Source organism: Ranitomeya imitator, chromosome 9 (assembly GCF_032444005.1).
Source record: "Ranitomeya imitator isolate aRanImi1 chromosome 9, aRanImi1.pri, whole genome shotgun sequence".
NCBI lineage: Eukaryota > Metazoa > Chordata > Amphibia > Anura > Dendrobatidae > Ranitomeya > Ranitomeya imitator.
In genome coordinates, this window is record NC_091290.1 from 36,400,312 (window position 1) to 36,425,546 (window position 25,235).

Consider the following 25,235-nt stretch of genomic DNA (forward strand, 5'->3'; position numbering starts at 1 on the left):
CGCCTCTCATCTTTTTAAGTGGTGGAACTTGCACTGTTGCTGACTGACTAAATACTTTTTTGCCCCACTGTATGTTGCATAACATTGGTGAATGAAGTTGTGGTGCTATTAGAGTCATATTTAATATTTTGTGTGACTTCCATGAGCTTGAAGGACTGCATCCATGCGGTTCAACAATGATTCATACAATTTATTAATGAAGTCATCAGGAATAGCAGAGAATGCAGACTTACATGCCTCCCAGAGTTCATCTAGATTCTTTGGTTTTGTCTTCCAAGCTTCTTCTTTCATCCTACCCCAAACATGCTCAATAATGTCCATGTCTGGTGACTGGGCTGGCCAGTCCTTGAGCACCTTGATCTTTTTTGCCTTGAGGAACTTTGCTGTAGAGATGGATGTATGAGATGGAGCACCATCCTGCTGCAGAATTTGACCCCTTTTATGATTTGGAATATAAGAGGTAGCTAATACTTCTTGATATTTTAGGCTATTGATATTGCCTTCCACCTTGCAAATGTTTCGCACACCCCCATACTGAATGTAACCCCAGACCATGATCTTTCCACCACCAAATGTAACTGTTTTCTGGGTGTATTTTGGATCCATACGGGCTCCAGTAGGTCTCCTGCAGTATTTGCAGTGGCTGTTTTGTCATTCTACTGAAGATTCATCAGAGAAATCCACCTTCTGCCACTTTTCCAGCGTCCATCTGTTTAGCAGGCTGTGGGACTTTGTAAATGCCACAAGGTTTTTTTATTTGCCTTTTGTTTAGTGCTGGCTTCTGGGCACTGATTCGACCATGGAGGCCATTTCTAGACAGAATCCTACAAACTGTTCTAGTTGACACAAGGACTTGAGGTGACCATTCCTGTTGGAGCTCTGCTGCAGTGGAAGAGGGGCTTGCTTTGGATTTTCTAACCAACAAACGTTCCTCCTGAGCAGTTGTCTTGTGGGTCTGCCACACCTGGGTTTGTCAAACACATCTCCAGTCTCTTTAAATCTTTTTTTAATTCTTTGTACTTGACCCTGAGACACATTAAAGGTGCCAGCCACCTCTGCAATGGATCTGGTCTTCAACCTCTTGATAATCCAGGCTTTGGTCGCAGGGTGGATTTTTTGCATGTTGCCAGAGCTCAAGTTGCAGTTAAAGTGAAGGTCTGCGGTGCTGGGTTTCTTTTTATACACACACACTAATTAACCGATCATTTACTGAGCACAGGTGAGGATGTAAACTAGGATTGGGTGCATTATATGACCAGGCGACAAAACTTTTGTTTTGCCAAAATCTGATCATTCTGTGTCCGTTAACTGATCAATATTTATGCATTGATGTCAATTTATTTTCTTAACCTAAACCACATTTCTGAGGGTTTCAGCTTTCAAAAGAACAATTTATACAACCATTAGATGAATTTAGCGTTAGGTTATAAGCTTTTATTTACATAACATGGATAAGCGACATAACTTCTGTCAGCGAGTATAGATGTTTACATTAAATAATCATTTGGAATGAAAATCATTATTAGCTGTGGAATGCAATACCCCTTTTAAGGTGCCTTGACTGCACCTAAATGTGCCATTAAAGGGAACATGTCAGTGCCTAACTCCCTAAACATACAGCAATGATTGGCCACAGAGATCGTGTGACATATCGATGTTATGCAATCCCTGGAAGAGCCAGTGCTAACAGCGGCAGAATTGCACCCTGCATCGGAGGTGAGTATAGGTGTTATTACTTTACAAGGGAAACATATGGATTGAGAAGGGGTTAAATCTGTTATTGAGCTATGTAAAACAGTGGGTGACTAACTAATCAGAGCTATTGATTTCCCTGGACTAATCCTCCTCCTTTACAGCCAGGTCTTTGCAAACTTTGTGTCTCACCGAGCGCATTGTCACTGCTGCCTCCCTAGCAGTGCGCCAATGAAGTCGGGGTATGAGCACCCAACTTCACTGCACATTCCCAGGGAAGTAGAAATATGTCCGCATGACCAAAATTTGCAAAGAGTCAGCAGTGATGCTGGTTTAGGGGGCTAGGGTAGCATTTAAGTTCCCGTATTGGGGGCTTCACAGACTGTCGAAGGAACAGCACTGACCTTTTCGCATCTTATCACTATCTTCAGTTTGTAAAAGCCATTTACACAAGGCACAAGATTTAACCCTTCAGCTACCTAGCAGACAGCTTTTATAAACACAGGACAGTGTGTGTGTGTGTGTGTGTGTGTGGGGGGGGGGGGCTGAATGTGGGAGGGCATGTAGTCCGCAGAACTCACCTGAGCATGGCTGCCTACACCTGGCTGCTCTTGCTGGGCTGGCTGAGTCACTACGCATGATTAAGCTGACTGCATCCTTCCTCCTTCATGTACTGAATCCAGGAACCACTGGATTCAATCCCTGCGCAGCGCAGGTATCTAAATAGAACAAATAGGGCATCAAGGGGATGGTTTGCATATGCATCCCTGGAGTGAAGGAGCGGCCTGTTGTGAATTCTGTTGTCGGGCTCCCTCCTGTGGTCATGAATGGTACTTTGGCTGATTCTGTCCATGGACTTCCTCTGGTGGGTGTTTCTGAGTTTCACAGGTGACGAGGTTAATTCGTTAGCTGCTGCTCTATTTAACTTCACTTAGATCTTTGCTCCATGCCACCTGTCAATGTTCCAGTATTGGTCTAGTTCACTCCTGGATCGTTCTTGTGACCTGTCTTCCCATCAGAAGCTAAGTTCCAGCTTGTATTTCTTTGGTTTGCTATTTTTCTGTCCAGCTTGCTATTTAATTTGTTGTCTTGCCTGCTGGAAGCTCTGGGACGCAGAGGGAGCGCCTCCGCACCGTGAGTCGGTGCGGAGGGTGTTTTTGCGCCCTCTGCGTGGTCTTTTTGTAGGTTTTTGTGCTGACCGCAAAGTAACCTTTCCTATCCTCGGTCTGTTCAGTAAGTTGGGGCTCACTTTGCTAAATCTATTTAATCTCTGTGTTTGTATTTTCATCTTTACTCACAGTCATTATATGTGGGGGGCTGCCTTTCCCTTTGGGGAATTTCTCTGAGGCAAGGTAGGCTTTATTTTTCTATCTTCAGGGCTAGCTAGTTTCTTAGGCTGTGTCGAGTTGCATAAGGAGCGTTAGGCGCAATCCACGGCTATTTCTAGTGTGTTTGATAGGTTTAGGGATTGCGGTCAGCAGAGTTCCCACGTCCCAGAGCTCGTCCTTATTATCAGTAACTATCAGGTCATTCCGTGTGCTCTTAACCACCAGGTCCACTATTGTCCTGACCACCAGGTCATAACAGTACAGGTGGCCCAAAGTACTAATGCATCTCAATAGAGGGATAAGAGAAGTTCTGAGACCATTTTTTTTTCTTTGCAGTGTGTTTTGTCTCTATTTTCCCCTTTACCTCTGGGTGGTTCAGGACACTGGTGTAAACATGGACATTCAAGGTCTGTCCCCTTGGATGGATAATCTCACTACAAGGATACAAAACATTCAAGATTTTGTGGTTCAGAATCCGATGTCAGAGCCTAGGATTCCAATTCCTGATTTGTTTTTTGGTGATAGATCTAAGTTCTTGAATTTCAAAAATAATTGTAAATTGTTTCTTGCCTTGAAACCTCGCTCCTCAGGTGACCCTGTTCAACAGGTAAAGATCATTATTTCTTTGTTACGTGGTGACCCTCAAGACTGGGCATTTTCCCTTGCGCCAGGAGATCCGGCATTGCGTGATGTTGATGCGTTTTTCCTGGCGCTTGGATTGCTTTATGACGAACCTAATTCAGTGGATCAGGCAGAGAAAATCTTGCTGGCTCTGTGTCAGGGTCAGGATGAAGCGGAGATATATTGTCAGAAGTTTAGAAAGTGGTCTGTGCTCACTCAGTGGAATGAATGTGCCCTGGCAGCAATCTTCAGAAAGGGTCTCTCTGAAGCCCTTAAGGATGTCATGGTGGGGTTTCCCATGCCTGCTGGTCTGAATGAGTCTATGTCCTTGGCCATTCAGATCGATCGACGCTTGCGTGAGCGTAAAGCTGTGCACCATTTGGCGGTACTATCTGAGCATGGGCCTGAGCCTATGCAATGTGATAGGACTTTGACCAGAGCTGAACGGCAAGAACACAGACGTCGGAATGGGCTATGTTTTTACTGTGGTGATTCCACTCATGCTATCTCCGATTGTCCTAGGCGCACAAAGCGGTTCGCTAGGTCTGCCACCATTGGTACGGTACAGTCTAAATTTCTTTTGTCCGTTACTTTGATCTGCTCTTTGTCTTCCTATTCTGTAATGGCATTTGTGGATTCAGGCGCTGCCCTGAATTTGATGGACTTGGAGTATGCTAGGCGCTGTGGTTTTTTCTTGGAGCCCTTGCAGTATCATATTCCATTGAGAGGAATTGATGCTACGCCTTTGGCCAAGAATAAGCCTCAGTATTGGACCCAATTGACCATGTGCATGGCTCCTGCACATCAGGAGGATATCCGCTTTCTGGTGTTGCATAATCTGCATGATGTGGTCGTTTTGGGGTTGCCATGGCTACAGGTTCATAATCCAGTATTGGACTGGAAATCTATGTCTGTGTCCAGCTGGGGTTGCCAGGGGGTACATGGTGATGTTCCATTTTTGTCTATTTCGTCTTCCACTCCTTCTGAAGTTCCAGAGTTTTTGTTGGATTATTCGGATGTATTTGATGAGCCCAAAGCCAGTGCCCTACCTCCTCATAGGGATTGCGATTGTGCAATTAATTTGATTCCTGGTAGTAAGTTTCCTAAGGGCCGATTGTTCAATTTATCTGTGCCAGAACACGCCGCTATGCGGAGTTATGTAAAGGAATCCTTGGAGAAAGGCCATATTCGCCCGTCATCGTCATCACCGTTAGGAGCAGGGTTCTTTTTTGTGGCCAAGAAGGATGGTTCTTTGAGACCTTGTATTGATTACCGCCTTCTTAATAAAATTACAGTCAAATTTCAGTATCCGTTGCCGTTGCTGTCTGATTTGTTTGCTCGTATTAAAGGGGCTAGTTGGTTCACCAAGATAGATCTTCGAGGGGCGTATAATCTTGTGCGTATTAAACAAGGCGATGAATGGAAAACAGCATTTAATACGCCCGAGGGCCATTTTGAGTACCTGGTTATGCCATTCGGGCTTTCCAATGCTCCATCAGTATTTCAGTCCTTTATGCATGACATCTTCCGAGAGTACCTGGATAAATTCCTGATTGTGTATTTGGATGATATTTTGGTCTTTTCGGATGATTGGGAGTCTCATGTGAAGCAGGTCAGAATGGTGTTCCAGGTCCTTCGTGCGAATTCCTTGTTTGTGAAGGGGTCAAAGTGTCTCTTTGGAGTTCAGAAGGTTTCATTTTTGGGGTTCATTTTTTCCCCTTCTACTATCGAGATGGACCCTGTTAAAGTCCAGGCCATTTACGATTGGACTCAGCTGACATCTGTGAAGAGCCTGCAAAAGTTCCTGGGCTTTGCTAATTTTTATCGGCGCTTCATCGCTAATTTTTCTACTGTTGCTAAACCGTTGACTGATTTGACCAAGAAGGGTGCTGATGTGGTCAATTGGTCTTCTGCGGCTGTAGAGGCTTTTCAGGAGTTGAAGCGTCGTTTTTCTTCTGCCCCTGTGTTGTGCCAGCCAGATGTTTCGCTTCCGTTTCAGGTTGAGGTTGATGCTTCTGAGATTGGAGCAGGGGCTGTTTTGTCGCAAAGAAGTTCTGATGGCTCGGTGATGAAGCCATGTGCTTTCTTTTCTAGAAAGTTTTCGCCTGCTGAGCGTAACTATGATGTTGGTAATCGTGAATTGTTGGCCATGAAGTGGGCATTCGAGGAGTGGCGTCATTGGCTGGAAGGAGTCAAGCATCGCGTGGTGGTCTTGACAGATCACAAGAATTTGACTTATCTTGTGTTAGGAGTCGAGTTTCCTCTGCTGCACAGGGGGAATCTCGATCCGTCTCCGCTGCGGTCTCCCATTCTTCTCCAGCCGCAGTGGAGTCTGCTCAGCAGGGACGTCGATTCCAGCGTCTCGCTCAGTCTGACTCTGTGCGAAGAGTTACTGCTGCTTTTCCTGCTTCTGCCATTGAAGCCAGTGCTGGGCAGCGGCGAGTGGACGTTTCTGGATCTAAGTCCTGCTTTTCTCTGTCTGAGCATGCCCAGGGCAGGATCTCACGTTGGAGATCGAGGGTCACATGCTCAGGTACTGCAGCACATCCCATTGGTCCTTTTGGCAGGTCCTGAAAGGGCAAAACTTCTGTAGCTGTTTCCTGTGCTGCAGCTATATAAACTGCGCATGACCGCACGGCCATGCGCTAGTATTGTCTTGTAAATATGTGTGTGTGTTGTGAGTGAAAGTCGCTCTTTAAATACCCTCCCTATTGAATGTCTGTTCGCGGAAGGTGTATGTTTGCTATCTAGCGCCCGACTTATCCAACAGCACGAAACACACATTACAGCTACCAGTTGCTGTGTCCGCCAGTACGGCGCCGTGCGCTTGCTCTGCGCTTTCCTGACCCAAGCCTGGGTGGTTAGTGGCGTCCGTCAGTGCGGCACCGCACGCACTCTTGTGCCTTAATATTATTATTTATGTTCCTCTGACACACCCAGTTGCGGTATTGTGCCAGCAAGTGTCTAATCGGACTTCAATCCTGTGTAGGAATTGAGTCCGCTGACTTCTTGCTCGCGCTTTATGTGCGGTACTGCGGTCCTGTGACGCAACAGGATCGCTTCCTTCACGCAGGGTGAAGTTAACCCATGTGTGTATACTTAGTACCGCCATATAGTCCGTCTTACTAGCAGCAGGGTCTTTTACCTGCACGGTGGACCTCGGACTGCGAACGCACCTAATACCATAACATCTGATTCTTGGTGCGTTCCGCCAGTCCCTAACATCTTGAGTCGGCCAAACGGTTGAATCCGAGACAGGCTCGATGGTCGTTATTTTTCTCCCGTTTTGATTTTGTGGTTTCGTACCTTCCGGGCTCTAAGAATGTGAAGGCTGATGCCCTGTCAAGGAGTTTTGTGCCTGACTCTCCGGGTGTTCCTGAGCCGGCGGGTATTCTCAAAGAGGGGGTAATTTTGTCTGCCATCTCCCCTGATTTGCGGCGGGTGCTGCAAAAATTTCAGGCTGATAGACCTGACCGTTGCCCAGCGGAGAAACTGTTTGTCCCTGATAGATGGACTAGTAGAGTTATCTCTGAGATTCATTGTTCAGTGTTGGCTGGGCATCCTGGAATCTTTGGTACCAGAGATTTGGTGGCTAGATCCTTCTGGTGGCCGTCTTTGTCGCGGGATGTGCGTTCTTTTGTGCAGTCCTGTGGGACTTGTGCTCGGGCTGAGCCCTGCTGTTCTCGTGCCAGTAGGTTGCTTTTGCCCTTGCCGGTCCCGAAGAGGCCCTGGATGCATATTTCTATGGATTTTATTTCGGATCTCCCCGTCTCTCAAAAGATGTCGGTCATTTGGGTGGTTTGTGATCGCTTTTCTAAGATGGTCCATTTGGTACCTTTGTCTAAATTGCCTTCCTCCTCTGATTTGGTGCCATTATTTTTTCAGCATGTGGTTCATTTACATGGTATCCCGGAGAACATCGTTTCTGACAGAGGTTCCCAGTTTGTTTCAAGGTTTTGGCAATCCTTTTGTGCTAGGATGGGCATTGATTTGTCTTTTTCCTCGGCTTTCCATCCTCAGACAAATGGCCAAACCGAACGAACTAATCATACTTTGGAAACATATCTGAGATGCTTTGTTTCTGCTGATCAGGATGATTGGGTGTCCTTTTTGCCGTTGGCTGAGTTCGCCCTTAATAATCGGGCCAGCTCGGCTACTTTGGTTTCGCCGTTTTTCTGCAATTCTGGTTTCCATCCTCGTTTCTCTTCAGGGCAGGTTGAGTCTTCAGACTGTCTTGGTGTAGATACTGTGGTGGACAGGTTGCAGCAGATTTGGACTCATGTGGTGGACAATTTGACATTGTCCCAGGAGAAGGCTCAACGTTTCGCTAACCGCCGGCACTGTGTGGGTCCCCGACTTCGTGTTGGGGATTTGGTTTGGTTGTCGTCTCGTTATGTTCCTATGAAGGTTTCCTCTCCTAAGTTTAAGCCTCGTTTCATTGGTCCGTATAAGATTTCTGAGGTTATCAATCCTGTGTCATTTCGTTTGGCCCTTCCTGCTTCTTTTGCCATCCATGATGTGTTCCATAGGTCGTTATTGCGGAGATACGTGGCGCCTGTGGTTCCATCCGTTGATCCTCCTGCCCCGGTGTTAGTTGAGGGGGAGTTGGAGTATGTGGTGGAGAAGATTTTGGATTCTCGTGTTTCGAGACGGAAACTCCAGTACCTGGTCAAGTGGAAGAGTTATGGTCAGGAAGATAATTCCTGGGGTTTTGCCTCTGATGTTCATGCTGCCGATCTGGTTCGTGCCTTTCATTTGGCTCATCCTGGTCGGCCTGGGGGCTCTGGTGAGGGTTCGGTGACCCCTCCTCAAGGGGGGGGGGGTACTGTTGTGAATTCTGTTGTCGGGCTCCCTCCTGTGGTCATGAATGGTACTTCGGCTGATTCTGTCCATGGACTTCCTCTGGTGGGTGTTTCTGAGTTTCACAGGTGACGAGGTTAATTCGTTAGCTGCTGCTCTATTTAACTTCACTTAGATCTTTGCTCCATGCCACCTGTCAATGTTCCAGTATTGGTCTAGTTCACTCCTGGATCGTTCTTGTGACCTGTCTTCCCATCAGAAGCTAAGTTCCAGCTTGTATTTCTTTGGTTTGCTATTTTTCTGTCCAGCTTGCTATTTAATTTGTTGTCTTGCTTGCTGGAAGCACTGGGACGCAGAGGGAGCGCCTCCGCACCGTGAGTCGGTGCGGAGGGTGTTTTTGCGCCCTCTGCGTGGTCTTTTTGTAGGTTTTTGTGCTGACCGCAAAGTAACCTTTCCTATCCTCGGTCTGTTCAGTAAGTCGGGCCTCACTTTGCTAAATCTATTTAATCTCTGTGTTTGTATTTTCATCTTTACTCACAGTCATTATATGTGGGGGGCTGCCTTTTCCTTTGGGGAATTTCTCTGAGGCAAGGTAGGCTTTATTTTTCTATCTTCAGGGCTAGCTAGTTTCTTAGGCTGTGCCGAGTTGCATAGGGAGCGTTAGGCGCAATCCACGGCTATTTCTAGTGTGTTTGATAGGTTTAGGGATTGCGGTCAGCAGAGTTCCCACGTCCCAGAGCTCGTCCTTATTATCAGTAACTATCAGGTCATTCCGTGTGCTCTTAACCACCAGGTCCATTATTGTCCTGACCACCAGGTCATAACAGCGGCCCACCTGGCAAATGTCAGATGGCCAGTCTGGTCCTGCTGGGAGTTGTTGTTAACAGTCATCATTAGACTGTGGACCATACAGGAACCACAGCCCTGATGAGAACAGGAAGGATCACAGATAAACAATTAGATCCAGGTGCCTTAGGGTACCGTCACACAGTGACACTTTGATCGCTAGGACGGCACGATCCGTGACGTTCCAGCGATATCGTTACGATCTCGCTGTGTCTGACACGCTACTGTGATCAGGGACCCCGCTGAGAATCGTACGTCGTAGCAGATCGTCTGAAACTTTATTTCGTTGCTGGATCTCCCGCTGACATCGCTGAATCGGCGTGTGTGATGCTGATTCAGCGATGTCTTCACTGGTAACCAGGGTAAACATCGGGTTACTAAGCGCAGGGCCGCGCTTAGTAACCCGATGTTTACCCTGGTTACCAGCGTAAACGTAAAAAAAACAAACACTACATACTTACCTTCAGCTGTCTGTCCCCGGCGCTGTGCTTCTCTGCACTCCTCCTGCATCCTGTGTCAGCGCCGGCCAGCCAGAAAGCACAGCGGCTGACCGGCGCTGACAGTGCAGAGGAAAGCAGAGCGCCGGAGGACAGACAGCAGAAGGTAAGTATGTAATGTTTGTTTTTTTTACGTTTACGCTGGTAACCAGGGTAAACATCGGGTTACTAAGCGCGGCCCTGTGCTTAGTATCCCGATGTTTACCCTGGTTACCAGGGGACTTCGGGATCGTTGGTCGCTGGAGAGCTGTCTGTGTGACAGCTCTCCAGGGACCACACAGCGACGCTGCAGCGATCGACATCGTTGTCGTATCGCTGCAGCGTCGTTTCAGTGTGACGGTACCCTTATATTTGGTATATTATCTGATTGAAGTCTTTCCCATTCCTTTTTGTTTTCATGTAGTACGGGCAACATGATGAGATTTCAAGCCGCCTAGAGCTCATATCGACAGACTTCTCTCTTTTCTGTTTCCAGCAGCACTTGACGACACAGGTTGCTTAAAAATGAAAGTATCTTTATACTGCCCCATAAATAAAAAAAAATGTGCCCCATGCTGAACCCCTGAATAAATAATTGCCTCTACTTCCTGCATAAAATGTCCCCCCACACTGCCACTCTGTGAAATGTTCCCTGAATATTGTCCCACTGAAAAATGTCTCGCGTACACTGCCCCTTTGCAAAATATCCCCCCACACTGTACCTCTACAAAATATCCCCCCACACACTGTACCTCTACAAAATATCCCTACACACTGTACCTCTACAAAATATCCCCCCACACTGCCCATCAGCAAAATATCCCCCCACACTGTACCTCTACAAAATATACCCCATACTGTACCTCTACAAAATATTCCCCACACTGTACCTCTACAAAATATCCCTCCACACTATACCTCTACAAAATATCCCCCACACTGTACCTCTACAAAATATCCCCCACGCTGTACCTCTACAAAACACCCCTCACGCTGTACCTCTACAAAATATCCCCCCACACTGTACCTCTACAAAATATCCCCACACACTGTACCTCTACAAAATATACCCCATCCTGTACCTCTACAAAATATTCCCCACACTGCACCTCTACAAAATATCCCCCCACACTGTACCTCTACAAAATATCCCCCACACATTGTACCTCTACAAAATATCCCCCACACACTGAACCTCTACAAAATATCCCCACACACTGTACCTCTACAAAATATCCCCACACACTGCATCTCTAGAAAATATCCCCACACACTGCACCTCTACAAAATATCCCCACACACTGAACCTCTACAAAATATCCCCACACACTGCACCTCTACAAAATATCCCCACACACTGCACCTCTAGAAAATATCCCCACACACTGCACCTCTACAAAATATCCCCACACACTGAACCTCTACAAAATATCCCCCCACACTATACCTTTACAAAATATCCCCACACACTGTACCTCTACAAAATATCCCCCCACACTGTACCTCTACAAAATATCCCCACACACTGAACCTCTACAAAATATCCCCACACATTGTACCTCTACAAAATATCCCCACACATTGTACCTCTACAAAATATCCCCACACATTGTACCTCTACAAAATATCCCCCCACACTGAACCTCTACAAAATATCCCCACACACTGAACCTCTACAAAATATCCCCACACACTGTACCTCTACAAAATATCCCCACACACTGAACCTCTACAAAATATCCCCACACACTGAACCTCTACAAAATATCCCCACACACTGAACCTCTACAAAATATCCCCACACACTGAACCTCTACAAAATATCCCCACACACTGAACCTCTACAAAATATCCCCACACACTGAACCTCTACAAAATATCCCCACACACTGTACCTCTACAAAATATCCCCACACACTGAACCTCTACAAAATATCCCCACACACTGAACCTCTACAAAATATCCCCACACACTGAACCTCTACAAAATATCCCCACACACTGTACCTCTACAAAATATCCCCCACACTGTACCTCTACAAAATATCCCCCCACACTGCACCTCTACAAAATATCCCCACACATTGTACCTCTACAAAATATCCCCCCACATTGAACCTCTACAAAATATCCCCCACACACTGCACCTCTACAAAATATCCCTACACACTGTACCTCTACAAAATACCCCCCCACACTTCCCGTCTGCAAAATATCCCCACACACTGTACCTCTACAAAATATCCCCACACACTGTACCTCTACAAAATATCCCCCCACACTGAACCTCTACAAAATATCCCCCACACACTGCACCTCTACAAAATATCCCCCACACACTGCACCTCTACAAAATATCCCCCCACACTGATCCTCTACAAAATATCCCCCACACTGTACCTCTACAAAATATCCCCCCACACTGATCCTCTACAAAATATCCCCCCACACTGTACCTCTACAAAATATCCCCCCACACTGATCCTCTACAAAATATCCCCCACACACTGCACCTCTACAAAATATCCCCCACACACTGCACCTCTATAAAATATCCCCCCACACTGTACCTCTACAAAATATCTCCCCACACTGATCCTCTACAAAATATCCCCCCACACTGTACCTCTACAAAATATCCCCCCACACTGATCCTCTACAAAATATCCCCCCACACTGTACCTCTACAAAATATCCCCCCACACTGATCCTCTACAAAATATCCCCCCACACTGTACCTCTACAAAATATCCCCCCACACTGATCCTCTACAAAATATCCCCACACATTGTACCTCTACAAAATATCCCCCCACACTGAACCTCTACAAAATATCCCCCCACACTGTACCTCTACAAAATATCCCCCCACACTGATCCTCTACAAAATATCCCCACACATTGTACCTCTACAAAATATCCCCCCACACTGAACCTCTACAAAATATCCCCACACATTGTACCTCTACAAAATATCCCCCCACACTGAACCTCTACAAAATATCCCCCCACACTGTACCTCTACAAAATATCCCCCCACACTGATCCTCTACAAAATATCCCCACACATTGTACCTCTACAAAATATCCCCCCACACTGAACCTCTACAAAATATCCCCACACATTGTACCTCTACAAAATATCCCCCCACATTGTACCTCTACAAAATATCCCCCCACACTGAACCTCTACAAAATATCCCCACACACTGCACCTCTACAAAATATCCCCACACACTGCACCTCTACAAAATATCCCCCCACACTGTACCTCTACAAAATATCCCCCCACACTGATCCTCTACAAAATATCCCCCCACACTGTACCTCTACAAAATATCCCCCCACACTGATCCTCTACAAAATATCCCCACACACTGTACCTTTACAAAATATCCCCACACACTGTACCTTTACAAAATATCCCCACACACTGAACCTCTACAAAATATCCCCCCACACTGTACATTTACAAAATATCCCCACACACTGTACCTTTACAAAATATCCCCCACACACTGCACCTCTACAAAATATCCCCCACACACTGCACCTCTACAAAATATCCCCCCACACACTGCACCTCTACAAAATATCCCCACACACTGCACCTCTACAAAATATCCCCCCACACTGTACCTCTACAAAATATCCCCCCACACTGATCCTCTATAAAATATCCCCCCACACTGTACCTCTACAAAATATCCCCCCACACTGATCCTCTACAAAATATCCCCACACACTGTACCTTTACAAAATATCCCCACACACTGTACCTTTACAAAATATCCCCACACACTGCACCTCTACAAAATATCCCCCCACACTGTACCTCTACAAAATATCCCCACATTGTACCTCTACAAAATATCCCCCACACACTGAACCTCTACAAAATATCCCCAACACTGTACCCCTACAAAATATCCCCCCACACTGTACCCCTACAAAATATCCCCCCACACTGTACCTTTGCAAAATATACCCCTACAATGCCTCCTGCAAAATGTCCCTTGCACACTGCCCCTCTGCAAAATACCCCCACACACACTGCACCTCTGCAACATGTCCCTCACACACTGCCCCTCTCCAAAATATTCCCCCCACCCTACCCCACTAAAAAATATCACCCCGCACTGCTCCTCTCCAGAATATTCACCCCACACTGCCCTTTTGCAAAATATCCTCCCACACTGCCCCTCTCCAAAATATCCCCCACACTGTCCCTATCCAAAATATTTCCAAGCACACTGTCCCTCTCCAAAAAATCCCCCCCCACACTGTCCCTCTCTAAAATATTTCCCCCCACACTGCCCCTCTCCAAAATATCCGTCTCCCCCCCCCCCACACTGTCCCTCTCTAAAATATCCCTCCACACTACTGAAAGATGCAAATACATTTGAATATAAGTAGAAGGGAGCGTTATTTCCCGGACAGCTCTGCGCACTGCAGGAAAACCTTTGGAGGGCTGCAGGTGGCTCGCGGGCTGTATGTTAGGCAAGCCTGCTTTATAGGAAGATCTCTGGCTACAAAATTACCAGGGGCCACTTGCTAGCAATGTGGAGATAGGGGTGGAGGAAAGGGTAAGGGGATATCTTCACTTTAATCCTGACATTTGTGTCATTGGATTTGATGGATAGATTTCTTTCTGTAATTATAGTTTATTTTATACTAGAATTTTATATTAAATGATAGTTGCACCCAACTTCACTGCACATTCCCAGGGAAGTAGAAATATGTCCGCATGACCAAAATTTGCAAAGAGTCAGCAGTGATGCTGGTTTAGGGGGCTAGGGTAGCATTTAAGTTCCCGTGTTGGGGGCTTCACAGACTGTCAATCATTGAAAGGTACCTCCGCCCCCATTAGTGACCGCCTCTCCTAATTTCGTCCAATTCCGGTGCATAGATCAGAAGGAACCAAGCAGGAACCAGTGGCTGAATGACAACTTAGGGTTATGTGACCCCGTGTGCACTCATAATGCTTTCATTAAAGTATATTAGAAAAATGACTGTTAGGAAGTGTTAGGACTTATAAAAGGGGGTCAAATAGAAGTGGAAAATCCCTTTGATTTGTGTGTGAACCCAGCAGCAAGTATGCAGGTCCACTACCAATGGTCTGAAATTAGTGGGATATCCAATAAATACATGGGGCATGGTAGGTCTTCTGATGATCACTCTCTCCAGAATGCGGGTGTTCCGATGCAGCCTCCTCCTCCTAAATACAACATAGTCTTGATAACAGCACATAATAGGTCATTTCTAATTAATTAGTCATTAATTTGGTGGCGTTCTTTTGTGTATATAGCACTGCAATGACTCCCAGAATGGATGCACCCTAATGACTTTTATTTATCTAAGGAAATGGAGAATCATGATGAAGGACGTCTCTCATAATCCTTAGAGTGATTCCTCCTATTGTGCAGGTCTTCTAATAAAAATCAGTTTTTTATTCATCATTATTGGGCAAAATAGTTGGATGTCCAAAGAAAGAAAGTAAAAGGACAGTAGGGGGCGCCATTACACATACAGTATATAACCTGGAGCATTTTTAAAAATTGACTACAAATCAAATACTTCCCTGCAGTTTTTATGTTTTGTGCAATGTAACAGCAGAATAATGTCCTATTTACTAATGAGACGACCCGTCAGGATTGTAGCATATAAATATTATCACATACCATGTAAACATAAAATATACCAATAACAAGCGTTAACTAAGACAAAACAATATTCTCCATTCCCCCGGCCGTCTGGGTCTTCTCAGAACGTTTTCAAGGTCACACGCAACTTAATGCCGGTCAGACATATTCATTAGTCAGATTTAATGATGCGAAACTGTGAATGAGCTGACCTTGGACAGAGGTGTTTTCAGCTCTTGCTTTTAGCCGATCAAACAATATTTTTGATATTCATAATGTTCGTTACACATTTCCTTTTTTTTTTACTATATTAAGGGAAAAAATGCATAGGAAATTTTCTGATAAGCAGGTAAAAAAAAATGATGGCAGAAGTCCCCAAACTCCTAAGCAAGACCCTAAACCGCACATCCTCAGTTCTGCATTTTACTCATTCGGTGCAGACTGGAGAATGATTGTTCACCCCAGATAGGTCTCATAGGAATAAAATGGGGCATAAGTTCCACCTTCAATAGTGTGATACAACACTAACTGGATGTGCCCCATTGCTTGTGTTGGGTGCAATCAGGGCCGGACTGGCCATTTGGCAATTCTGGCAAATGCCAGAAGGGCCTCTCTAGTTGTGGGCCACCTTGTCTGCTTCGCTGTTAACAGAATCTATGTTCTCAAGACTCCCATACTGTTAAAAGTTGTGACGGAGGTATCATTAGAAATATATGTCTTGTAGTAAATCTGGCTTTTCTCCATGCAGGGTAATATTAGTAATATATCCCATCTGGTTCTTGGGGACAGCGACAGCATGGGCCTGTCTGATTTCAAATGCCAGGGCCGAATTTCAGTCCCAGTCCGTACCTGGGTGCAATACTACAACTTCAGCGACCAAAAGGGAAAATATACATAGGAATACACTGAACTGTATTCATGCTTGCTAACGTTTAGAATTTTTTTTTCGGGAGCATGGCCATTTTTTTTTCTGCATAAACATACCCCTTTCCTCACTCTATTCCCATGGGTGCTGGGCCAGCATCATGCTAAAAACAATCAGATATGCTGCTTTCCGTGAAGAATCTGATGTGCCCCGCAGATTTGCCAATTCGTCCGGGACGCTCGTGGAAAAAAGGGGGAGACCTGAAGAGTTGGCAAGTATGATTGTACGCATGAATATGCATATGATGAGTGTATATATGTTACTTCAGAACTACAATGTTCTATGATAAAGGCAGGCAAATATTTTGAAACCCCTAATCGTTCAATCAACATTCCCTGAGGAAGCATCAGCGAAACGTGCGTCAGAGGTGAGGTGGGGGATACACAGCAGCTAGCTGGCCAATGAGACCCCTGGTCAGTACCTATCATGATTATTTCCATGCTAATGTTTTATTATAATTCTCTTTAGGCTATGCGCCCACGTTGCAGATTAGCCTAAGGAATTTTTTGTGCGGATTCTGCATCTCTTGGCAGAAAATGCAGGTGTGGATTTGTTGTGTTTTTTTTGTGCGCATTTACTGCAGATTTTGGGCGGATTTCTGGCGTTTTCTACCCCTGCAGATTTCTATAATGGAATGGGTACAAAAACGCTGCAGATCCACAAAAAATGAAGTGACATGCTACTTCTTTTAATCCGCAGCGTTTCCGCACGGAATTTTCCGCACCATTAGCACAGCATTTTGTTTTTCTCATTGATTTACATTGTGCTGTAAATCACTTTGCGGATCTGCAGCGTTTCTGCGCGGTAAAACACGCTGCGGATCCGCAGGAAATCCGCATCGTGTGCACATAGCCTTATACTTGTATGGTCTGCATTTTATATTCCTAGAATCAGAGTCCTAGAATGTTACAGTTTGAAGGGACCACCAGAGTCATCGTGTCCAACCCCCTGATCAATGCAGGATTCACTATTTCAATATTTATTTCCTTGAAATGAGGACACTTTTGTTTCACGTTGTACATGTTATTCATTGCACTTATCAGTGTGCTTGTTTTGTCCCATATGTCTTTATACCACTTTTTTTTCCATTCATTTGTGGTGCTTCTCACTTGAATATTATTACGGTGTTTGCTTATTACCATGTCTAGTATCCAATATACATAACATACATGCTGTGTTCCTCCACCTCCATTATTTTTAATTAGTCTTGTGTCTTGGTGTTTTTTATCCTTGGTTGTCCAGCTATATTTATTAATTAATTAATAAAATTACATTTTGTTACCTACTGTATATATACAGTAATTCTTTAGGTGTTCACTGGCGTCTATGTAGGTTCAAATATTTTGAATCCATTCCTGACTTAAAAGGCTATTCCCCAAATAACTATATCTTTCTGATTCCTGGGGGTCCAACCTCCGGGACCCTGCAGTGATCCCGAGAACAGGGTTCAACTTTTTCCGGGCAGTCCCATAGACAATGAATGGACTGGAGGTTGAGAATGTGTACATCTACTCTATTCAAAACGGGGCTGTGTTCTAAGGGTCCCAGAGTCTCATTCTCAGGATCACTGGGGGTCCCAGTGGTCAGACCACAAGTTATCGTGTATCCCGTGGACTAAATGTGCGGGATAGACTTCTGAGTCTAAACGCAAGCCTCATTGGGATTTCAGCAGAGCGGTTGCATATTGCTGCCCTACGGTATTAAATATACAGAATGCGCTCATTAAAGGAGAAGGTATAATATGGAAAAAGAGATTATAAAGTTACCTGAAAAACATAGCATGCCAAGGAATTGTACGAAAGTCTGCCAAGCTGTAAAAGGGAAAGTTTATAAGCAGTTGTATCGGGGACGTGAGGACAGGTAGACTTAAAGAGGATCTGTTGTTCTATGTATTGGCCTTTTCTTTGCTTTTTTTTTTTTTTTAGTGCATTAAACAATGAAGAAAACACTAGGGTATTTTGAAGCAAAAGAAAATGCTGAGAAAAATGCTCCTTTAGATGCCCCGGCATCTTTTTTATCTTTCACATTGACTTCTATTATGAAGTTTTCCTAGCAGAAAATGCCATCAGAATGGATATGTTATTTCCTTTAACAGCTTGGCATCTTTGAAATCCTGAAGCTTTTAAAAGGAGCTCAAAACCTTAAATATACAGAGGGTGAAATAAGTATTGAACACGTCACCAATGTTCTAAGTAAAAGTATTTCTAAAGGTGCTATTGACATGGAATTCTCACAAGTTGTCGGTAACAACCCATCCAATCCACACAGGCATATAAATCAAACCTAGATGTCCATAAATTTAGTTGTGTAATAGTGAGAAATGAAACAGTGAAAAGGTATTGAATGCATGAAGAAAGAGAGGTGCAAAAAGCCATGGAAAGTGACACCAGATGAAATCTATCAGTAATTAGCAATCCTGCTGCTTAATATCAGCTGTTTCAACTGATGACCTATAAAAAGGTGTCTCATTACCAAGGTGCCACACAAGAAACATCTCATGATGTGTAAAAACAGTGAGCTGTCTCAAGACATTTGAAACCTTATTGTTGTAAAACGTCCTGATGACATTGGTTAGAAAAGAGTTTCTAAACTGCTAAAGGTTCCAGTGAGCACTGTTGGCGCCATAATACAGAAGTGGAAAGAACATAATTTCACCATAATCCGGCCACAACCATGTGCTCCCTGCAAGATTTCAGAGGAGTGAATAGAATTATCAGAAGAGTTCTCCAAGAGCCAAGGACCACTGATGGATATCAACAGAAAGACCTGGAGTCAGCAGGTACAATTGTTTTAAAAGAAAACAATAAGTAATGCACTCAACCTCCATGGCCTGTATGCACGCTCAGTAGACAAGACTCCATTGCTGAACAAAAAGCATATTTAAGTGCTTTTAAAGTTTGCTCACCAACATTTAGACAAGCCTTTGAGATACAGGGAGAATATAGTGTGGCCAGATGAGACCAAAATTTAACTCCTTATATTCCATAATACACACCATGTTTGGAGGCCAAAAGGCACTGCATGTCACCCCAAAGCACATTACCAACAGTGAAGTTTGGAGGTGGGAACAACATGGTGTGAGTATGTTTTTCAGCACATGGCACTGGCAAACTTCAAAACTTCATGTGATTGAAGGAAGGATAAATGGACAAATGTACCGAGCCGATCACGTGGCCTGAATTCAATAGAACATTTATGGAAGGAACTACAGATAATTTTGTGACAAACAAAGGTATAATTGGTAGAGAAAGGTTGAACTTGATGGACTTAGGTTTTTTTTCAACCTAAGTAACTATGTATGTCACGAAAGCTCATAGTTCATAGAAGGAGCCCAAGGGACCATCATGAATTGAAGAGTGTTTGTGTGGAAGAATGGGCCAAAATTACACCTGAGCAATGCCTGCAACTACTTTCTCCATACAAGAGGCACCTTGAACCTGTAATCATTAACAAAAGCTTTTGTGCAAAGTATTAATTAAATTTCAATAAGCGTGGTCAGTGTTTTTTTACTTGTTTCTTTTCTCATTATTATGACAGAAAAACGACTGGCACATCCAAACTAGTGTGAATAGGTGCATACCAGCAGCAGCAGCTACCTCCATATACAATATACAGAAAAAGGTTACACTCTATCGTGCCAAAGCATGTTGAATATGAAATATGAATAGCAAAATGGCTTTTTGAACATTAGGAAAAATATTTGAGACGCTTTGCACAGAATTTGGCCAAATAGTGTGACCCATCAACCATTGTCAAGGTGATCTCATTAATCTGATGGATCCCTGACCTCCCTGTCCAAATGTGAACACTTACCGAAGGCTAATGTCTGTATGCTTGGGTGAATGTGGACACCTCTCTCAGTATAGCCTACATATATGGGTTGGCCGGAACCAAGTGTGATTAGATGTAATTAAAAACCACATGGTGATGGGAGGAGTGCTCAGTCAGTAAGCTAACATAGAAATGACAGAACAAAGACTGGCACATCCAAACTAGTGTGAATAGGTGCATACCAGGAGCAGCTACCTCCATATATAATATACAAAAAATGGTGGTGGTCATTCCCTGGACTGAACCAAAACTACTAGGGGTAATTAACCTTTGATCCAACTTGTGTCTTATATGCTATTTTGGTGCAGCGCTCTAATGTAGCTTACATGCGGTGCTTACATTGACTGGGACTACTTTATCTTATATAGGGAAAATCTTTTTTCTCCTTGTACATGTGGATTAACAATTTACCTTTGTTCCATGTCTATACATATGTCCATTTGGACTTTATTCTGAGTGCTGCACAACAAATTGCCCAGGGTAGCGATCACTTAGTGTTTTCACCATTTAGGATCACACTGTTTCCATACAAATGTAATATTTATTCAGTTCGTTTCATATGTATTTTGTTGTTTTGTTTTCGTACTTAATAAATTATATTTTAAAAATATAAAAGACTCAGGTTCTGCTAACTTTAAAATGTTATGTTAGAGTCAGTATATTATTCAAAAATTATGCTAATTTGTGGCTGTTTTTTTTTGTATGTTTTCCCCATAATCCTGTAGAATGTAAGCCCGCAAGGGCAGGGTCCTCGCCCCTCTGTATCAGTCTGTCATTGTTAGTTCTGTTTACTGTAAGTGATATTTGTATTTTGATGTAACCCCTTCTCATGTACAGCACCATGGATTCAGTGGTGCTATATAAATAAAAATAATAATAATAATAATAATAATAATAATATCACCCTGAACATTCTAAGCTGGAAGGAGTAGGGGAACCTGAGGACAAGTTGAGGAACAGTCTGCAATGAGGGCGATCGTTATGTAGCTGTTTGCAAATTGATCAGGTGATGAGAAGAGATGTAAGAAGAAGCTGGGGAATGAATGTCTGGAAAGATGCCATCTTTTATTACAGTACCGGGAGCGACCTAATGGAAGCCAGAGCAGTGGCTGCAGCAAGGATTGCTTGGAGGATAGAAATGGTCTAGTCTTGGCAGCGTAGAAGACAAACAGCATTTAATCTGCAGCCGCACAGACAGCTCATTAAACCTCTTTATTACAGGCCATTTACTAATCACATTTATCTCCCCCACCCACATGTATATCGGGTACATAAGCCAATCGGGTGACTACTCAGATATAAAAGCGTGATCGGATGATTTCTAGGAAATGTGATAATACTGTTAGTCACATCGGTATATTACTGTGATGTGCCATTATATGACATGCTGAGAAGGATGAGTGTAAATAATTTGGCCCTGCCGTGGTCACACTTGTTGGTGTGAAGGCTTTTGCATAGCACATTATATTGGTGAACATAGAAAATCTTCATGTCATGTTGAAAATTGCCAATTGAAATATTCCGGACAATGAGTATAAAAGTAGCCAAGTGACTGATGTCACAGCTCTCAGCCGGTAAGATTGGTGGTCAACGCGTGGTCTGGCAGTGAAGAGATGGGAGGGGAGTGGCACTTTGGTAGTGTTGATATTCATTAAAGCAACATTTGTAAGATTTCATTACATTCTTCATTACCCACTTTCCCCCTTATCCCGATTCCGTGGAGCCGGTAGGGTCTCTCTCCTTCCTCCTCTTCCTCCCGTCCTCTTCCTCCTCTTGCTTTTTGTTGCTTTGCCCTTTCCCCCTTTTTCATCGATCTCCCTATCCCCTTCACCTTTCTCGCTCTGAGTATCCGAAGATTCATCAATGAAGGCCATATTCTCTCCCCACTCCATGATTCGTTTTGTAGGATCCTCTGCCTTAAAAGAAGGAGTTGGCGGCGGTGTCTGCGGTGCAATGGTGGGAATAGAAGTTGGAAGTGTTTGGGGCTCATCATTGTCTTCGTCTTCATCTTCTGTCATTTTAGCTTTTCTCCCTCCCTTGTTTTCCATCTCCACCTCTACCTCGTCTTCATCTCTTGGGTTTTCATCTGAATCTTGGTAACCCCCTTTCTGTTTCAACATTCGTTCTTGAAAGTTAAGGCTTAGCCCCCTGTGAGGAAGCTTCATATCGGCTGTCATGCTTGCTGTCCAGTTTGCCGCGTGAGCAGTTAGACCGCCCATCTGTAAAGAGGGCAAGAAAAGCTTTTTAGAACTTGCCGGTAGAGTTGTTGAAAAGTTTAGTACATTCCACTTACTGCATAAGCCCGTCGATATATTATTGTTTTCTGGACAAGTTATGGGCAACCAACATTTTGACAGACATAGGAAAAACCAAAATGAACCATAAATATCACAAAAGTCATACTGGTATGAATACCTTAGCGGCAATTATAAAATGAAGAACATGACAAGAACTATTTCATGGACGCTAAAAATACTTATCCCATTTTCAAAAATTGGTCAATGAGAAAAAAAAATAAATTACATGGTCACACGGGTTTTGTTGGGTATTTACTGTTTAAGGCTAAGCTCCCACAGTGCACAAACACAGAGCATTCTCCACTGCAGATTTGCTTGCAGTGTGATTTTCAGTGCCTGCAAAATGCATGAGATTTTAAGAAACCTCATGCACATGGTGCAAAAATATATCTGCCGTGTAAACTTACAGGAGAAAAATGCAGAACGTAAAAAAAAGAATGTATTAGTTTTTCTATTATTCTCTCTCCCCATCCTGCCCAGATTAATGAGTTGGCAACACATGCACATTCTTTTACATTTTAAATTCTATTTTTGTTTTACTATTCTATGTGGATTTACTGAATTTGTTTTACCTTCCAGAGTAATACACCCTTCTGTTTCTGCTTTGCTACCTTTATTTGATTTTTTTTAATTATTGTTAGTATTATTATTATGGAGTCTCTCAGGACCTTACTATTAGGCTGAAGTCATATGGTGTGACCATAGTTTTTAGCCAAGTTGAGTATATATTTTCATTCTACTGCTTAAAAGCAGAAGTTGTGGATTTCTGGTCTGGGTGGAGGGGCTGGTGGGGTGTCTATGTCACTAGAATTGATGGTCTGCAGTACGGTGTAGAGTAAGTTCAGTTGAAGTTGTAGGGTTATATATGGACTATAAAGAATCTGCAGAGAACGCAGACTGGGTCAGAGAGAGATAAAGAAGTCATCTGGACCCGATTGGAAAGTCTAACCATTGGATTCTACGATTTACTGATTTTCTTTACAGATAAGGAAACCTAACAATATTTAGTTAGTGGACAAATGGCATCGGAGTGCTGCCTCCAATCTAATATTTCTATCTAGATACACACATTAGTAGACTATCATTCTTTGGCTAATTGTTTGGCTGCCAACTATGTCTCCCGACATGACGACATCTCCATACACATAAGCTGTCGTTGTGTTCGAGCGCTCCTTTGTACACCATGAGAAAGCCGCTATCAGACTCCTCTGGGGACGGCTTAACTCTTGGAGAACAAAAGGATTAGCAGTACACAATTGGATGCGTCGTATCTTTTCTCCTCCAATATCATCTGTCAGGGAAGAGTCAGGAGCACATTAAACTGGCACCCGATCCTGCCAATACTGGTGGCTTTCGCCAACGTTTATCTAATGTATCTGCGAACATTTAGAAGTACTGGAAAAAAATACATTCAGCGATTTCAGCCCCAGTAATTCGTCTTTGTGGCTTACCTCCGCTCGGGTTTTTCTGGACAGAACTCTCAGCCAGTTTCCTATCATTGTGAGAATGGAAGCAAAGTAGGCAAGACCAAGCAATATCCAGAACCAGACCAATGGTTTATACCAAGTGTGATCATTTCCAGCGCCATCACCTACAAGACAGGAAAAGATGAGTCCCGAGGACATACAGTGATGGAAGAAATAATGTACATTAATATATCGATCTTATTATTGTACTGACACATTGAAAGTGAGAGGAGGGGCCAGAAGTTATACACCGGAGAGGAGGGGCCAGAAGTTATACACCGGAGAGGAGGGGCCGGAGGTTATACACCGGAGAGGAAGGGCCAGAAGTTATACACCGGAGAGGAGGGGCCAGAAGTTATACACCGGAGAGGAGGGGCCAGAAGTTATACACCGGAGAGGAGGGGCCAGAAGTTATACACCGGAGAGGAGGGGCCAGAAGTTATACACCGGAGAGGAGGGGCCAGAAGTTATACACCGGAGAGGAGGGGCCGGAGGTTATACACCGGAGAGGAAGGGCCAGAAGTTATACACCGGAGAGGAGGGGCCAGAAGTTATACACCGGAGAGGAGGGGCCAGAAGTTATACACCGGAGAGGAGGGGCCAGAAGTTATACACCGGAGAGGAGGGGCCAGAAGTTATACACCGGAGAGGAGGGGCCAGAAGTTATACACCGGAGAGGAGGGGCCAGAAGTTATACACCGGAGAGGAGGGGCCAGAAGTTATACACCGGAGAGGAGGGGCCAGAAGTTATACACCGGAGAGGAGGGGCCAGAAGTTATACACCGGAGAGGAGGGGCCGGAGGTTATACACTGGAGAGGAAGGGCCAGAAGTTATACACCGGAGAGGAGGGGCCAGAGGTTATACACCGGAGAGGAGGGGCCGGAGGTTATACACCAGAGAGGAGGGGCCAGAAGTTATACACCGGAGAGGAGGGGCCAGAAGTTATACACCGGAGAGGAGGGGCCAGAAGTTATACACCGGAGAGGAGGGGCCAGAAGTTATACACCGGAGAGGAGGGGCCAGAAGTTATACACCGGAGAGGAGGGGCCAGAAGTTATACACCGGAGAGGAGGGGCCAGAAGTTATACACCGGAGAGGAGGGGCCAGAAGTTATACACCGGAGAGGAGGGGCCAGAAGTTATACACCGGAGAGGAGGGGCCAGAAGTTATACACCGGAGAGGAGGGGCCAGAAGTTATACACCGGAGAGGAGGGGCCAGAAGTTATACACCGGAGAGGAGGGGCCGGAGGTTATACACTGGAGAGGAAGGGCCAGAAGTTATACACCGGAGAGGAGGGGCCAGAGGTTATA

At 44.5% G+C, this 25,235-nt stretch overlaps 1 protein-coding gene and 1 long non-coding RNA gene across 2 annotated transcripts in view; one reads left to right on the forward strand and one right to left on the reverse strand.

Annotated features, from left to right (window-relative positions):
• The window catches only part of LOC138648895 (uncharacterized), a 47,229-nt gene that overhangs the window by 13,133 nt on the left and 8,861 nt on the right, over nucleotides 1–25,235 (forward strand). The gene's annotated exons all lie outside the window — the stretch shown is intronic.
• The window catches only part of KCNK4 (potassium two pore domain channel subfamily K member 4), a 39,255-nt gene continuing 35,338 nt past the window's right edge, over nucleotides 21,319–25,235 (reverse strand). The window contains exons 7-8 of the mRNA XM_069738868.1: nucleotides 23,909–24,048; nucleotides 21,319–22,379 (exon numbers count right to left, since the gene is read on the reverse strand). Coding sequence (XP_069594969.1) covers nucleotides 21,849–22,379; nucleotides 23,909–24,048 — 671 coding nt within the window. The 3' untranslated portion in view covers nucleotides 21,319–21,848. The remainder of the gene's footprint in view (nucleotides 22,380–23,908; nucleotides 24,049–25,235) is intronic.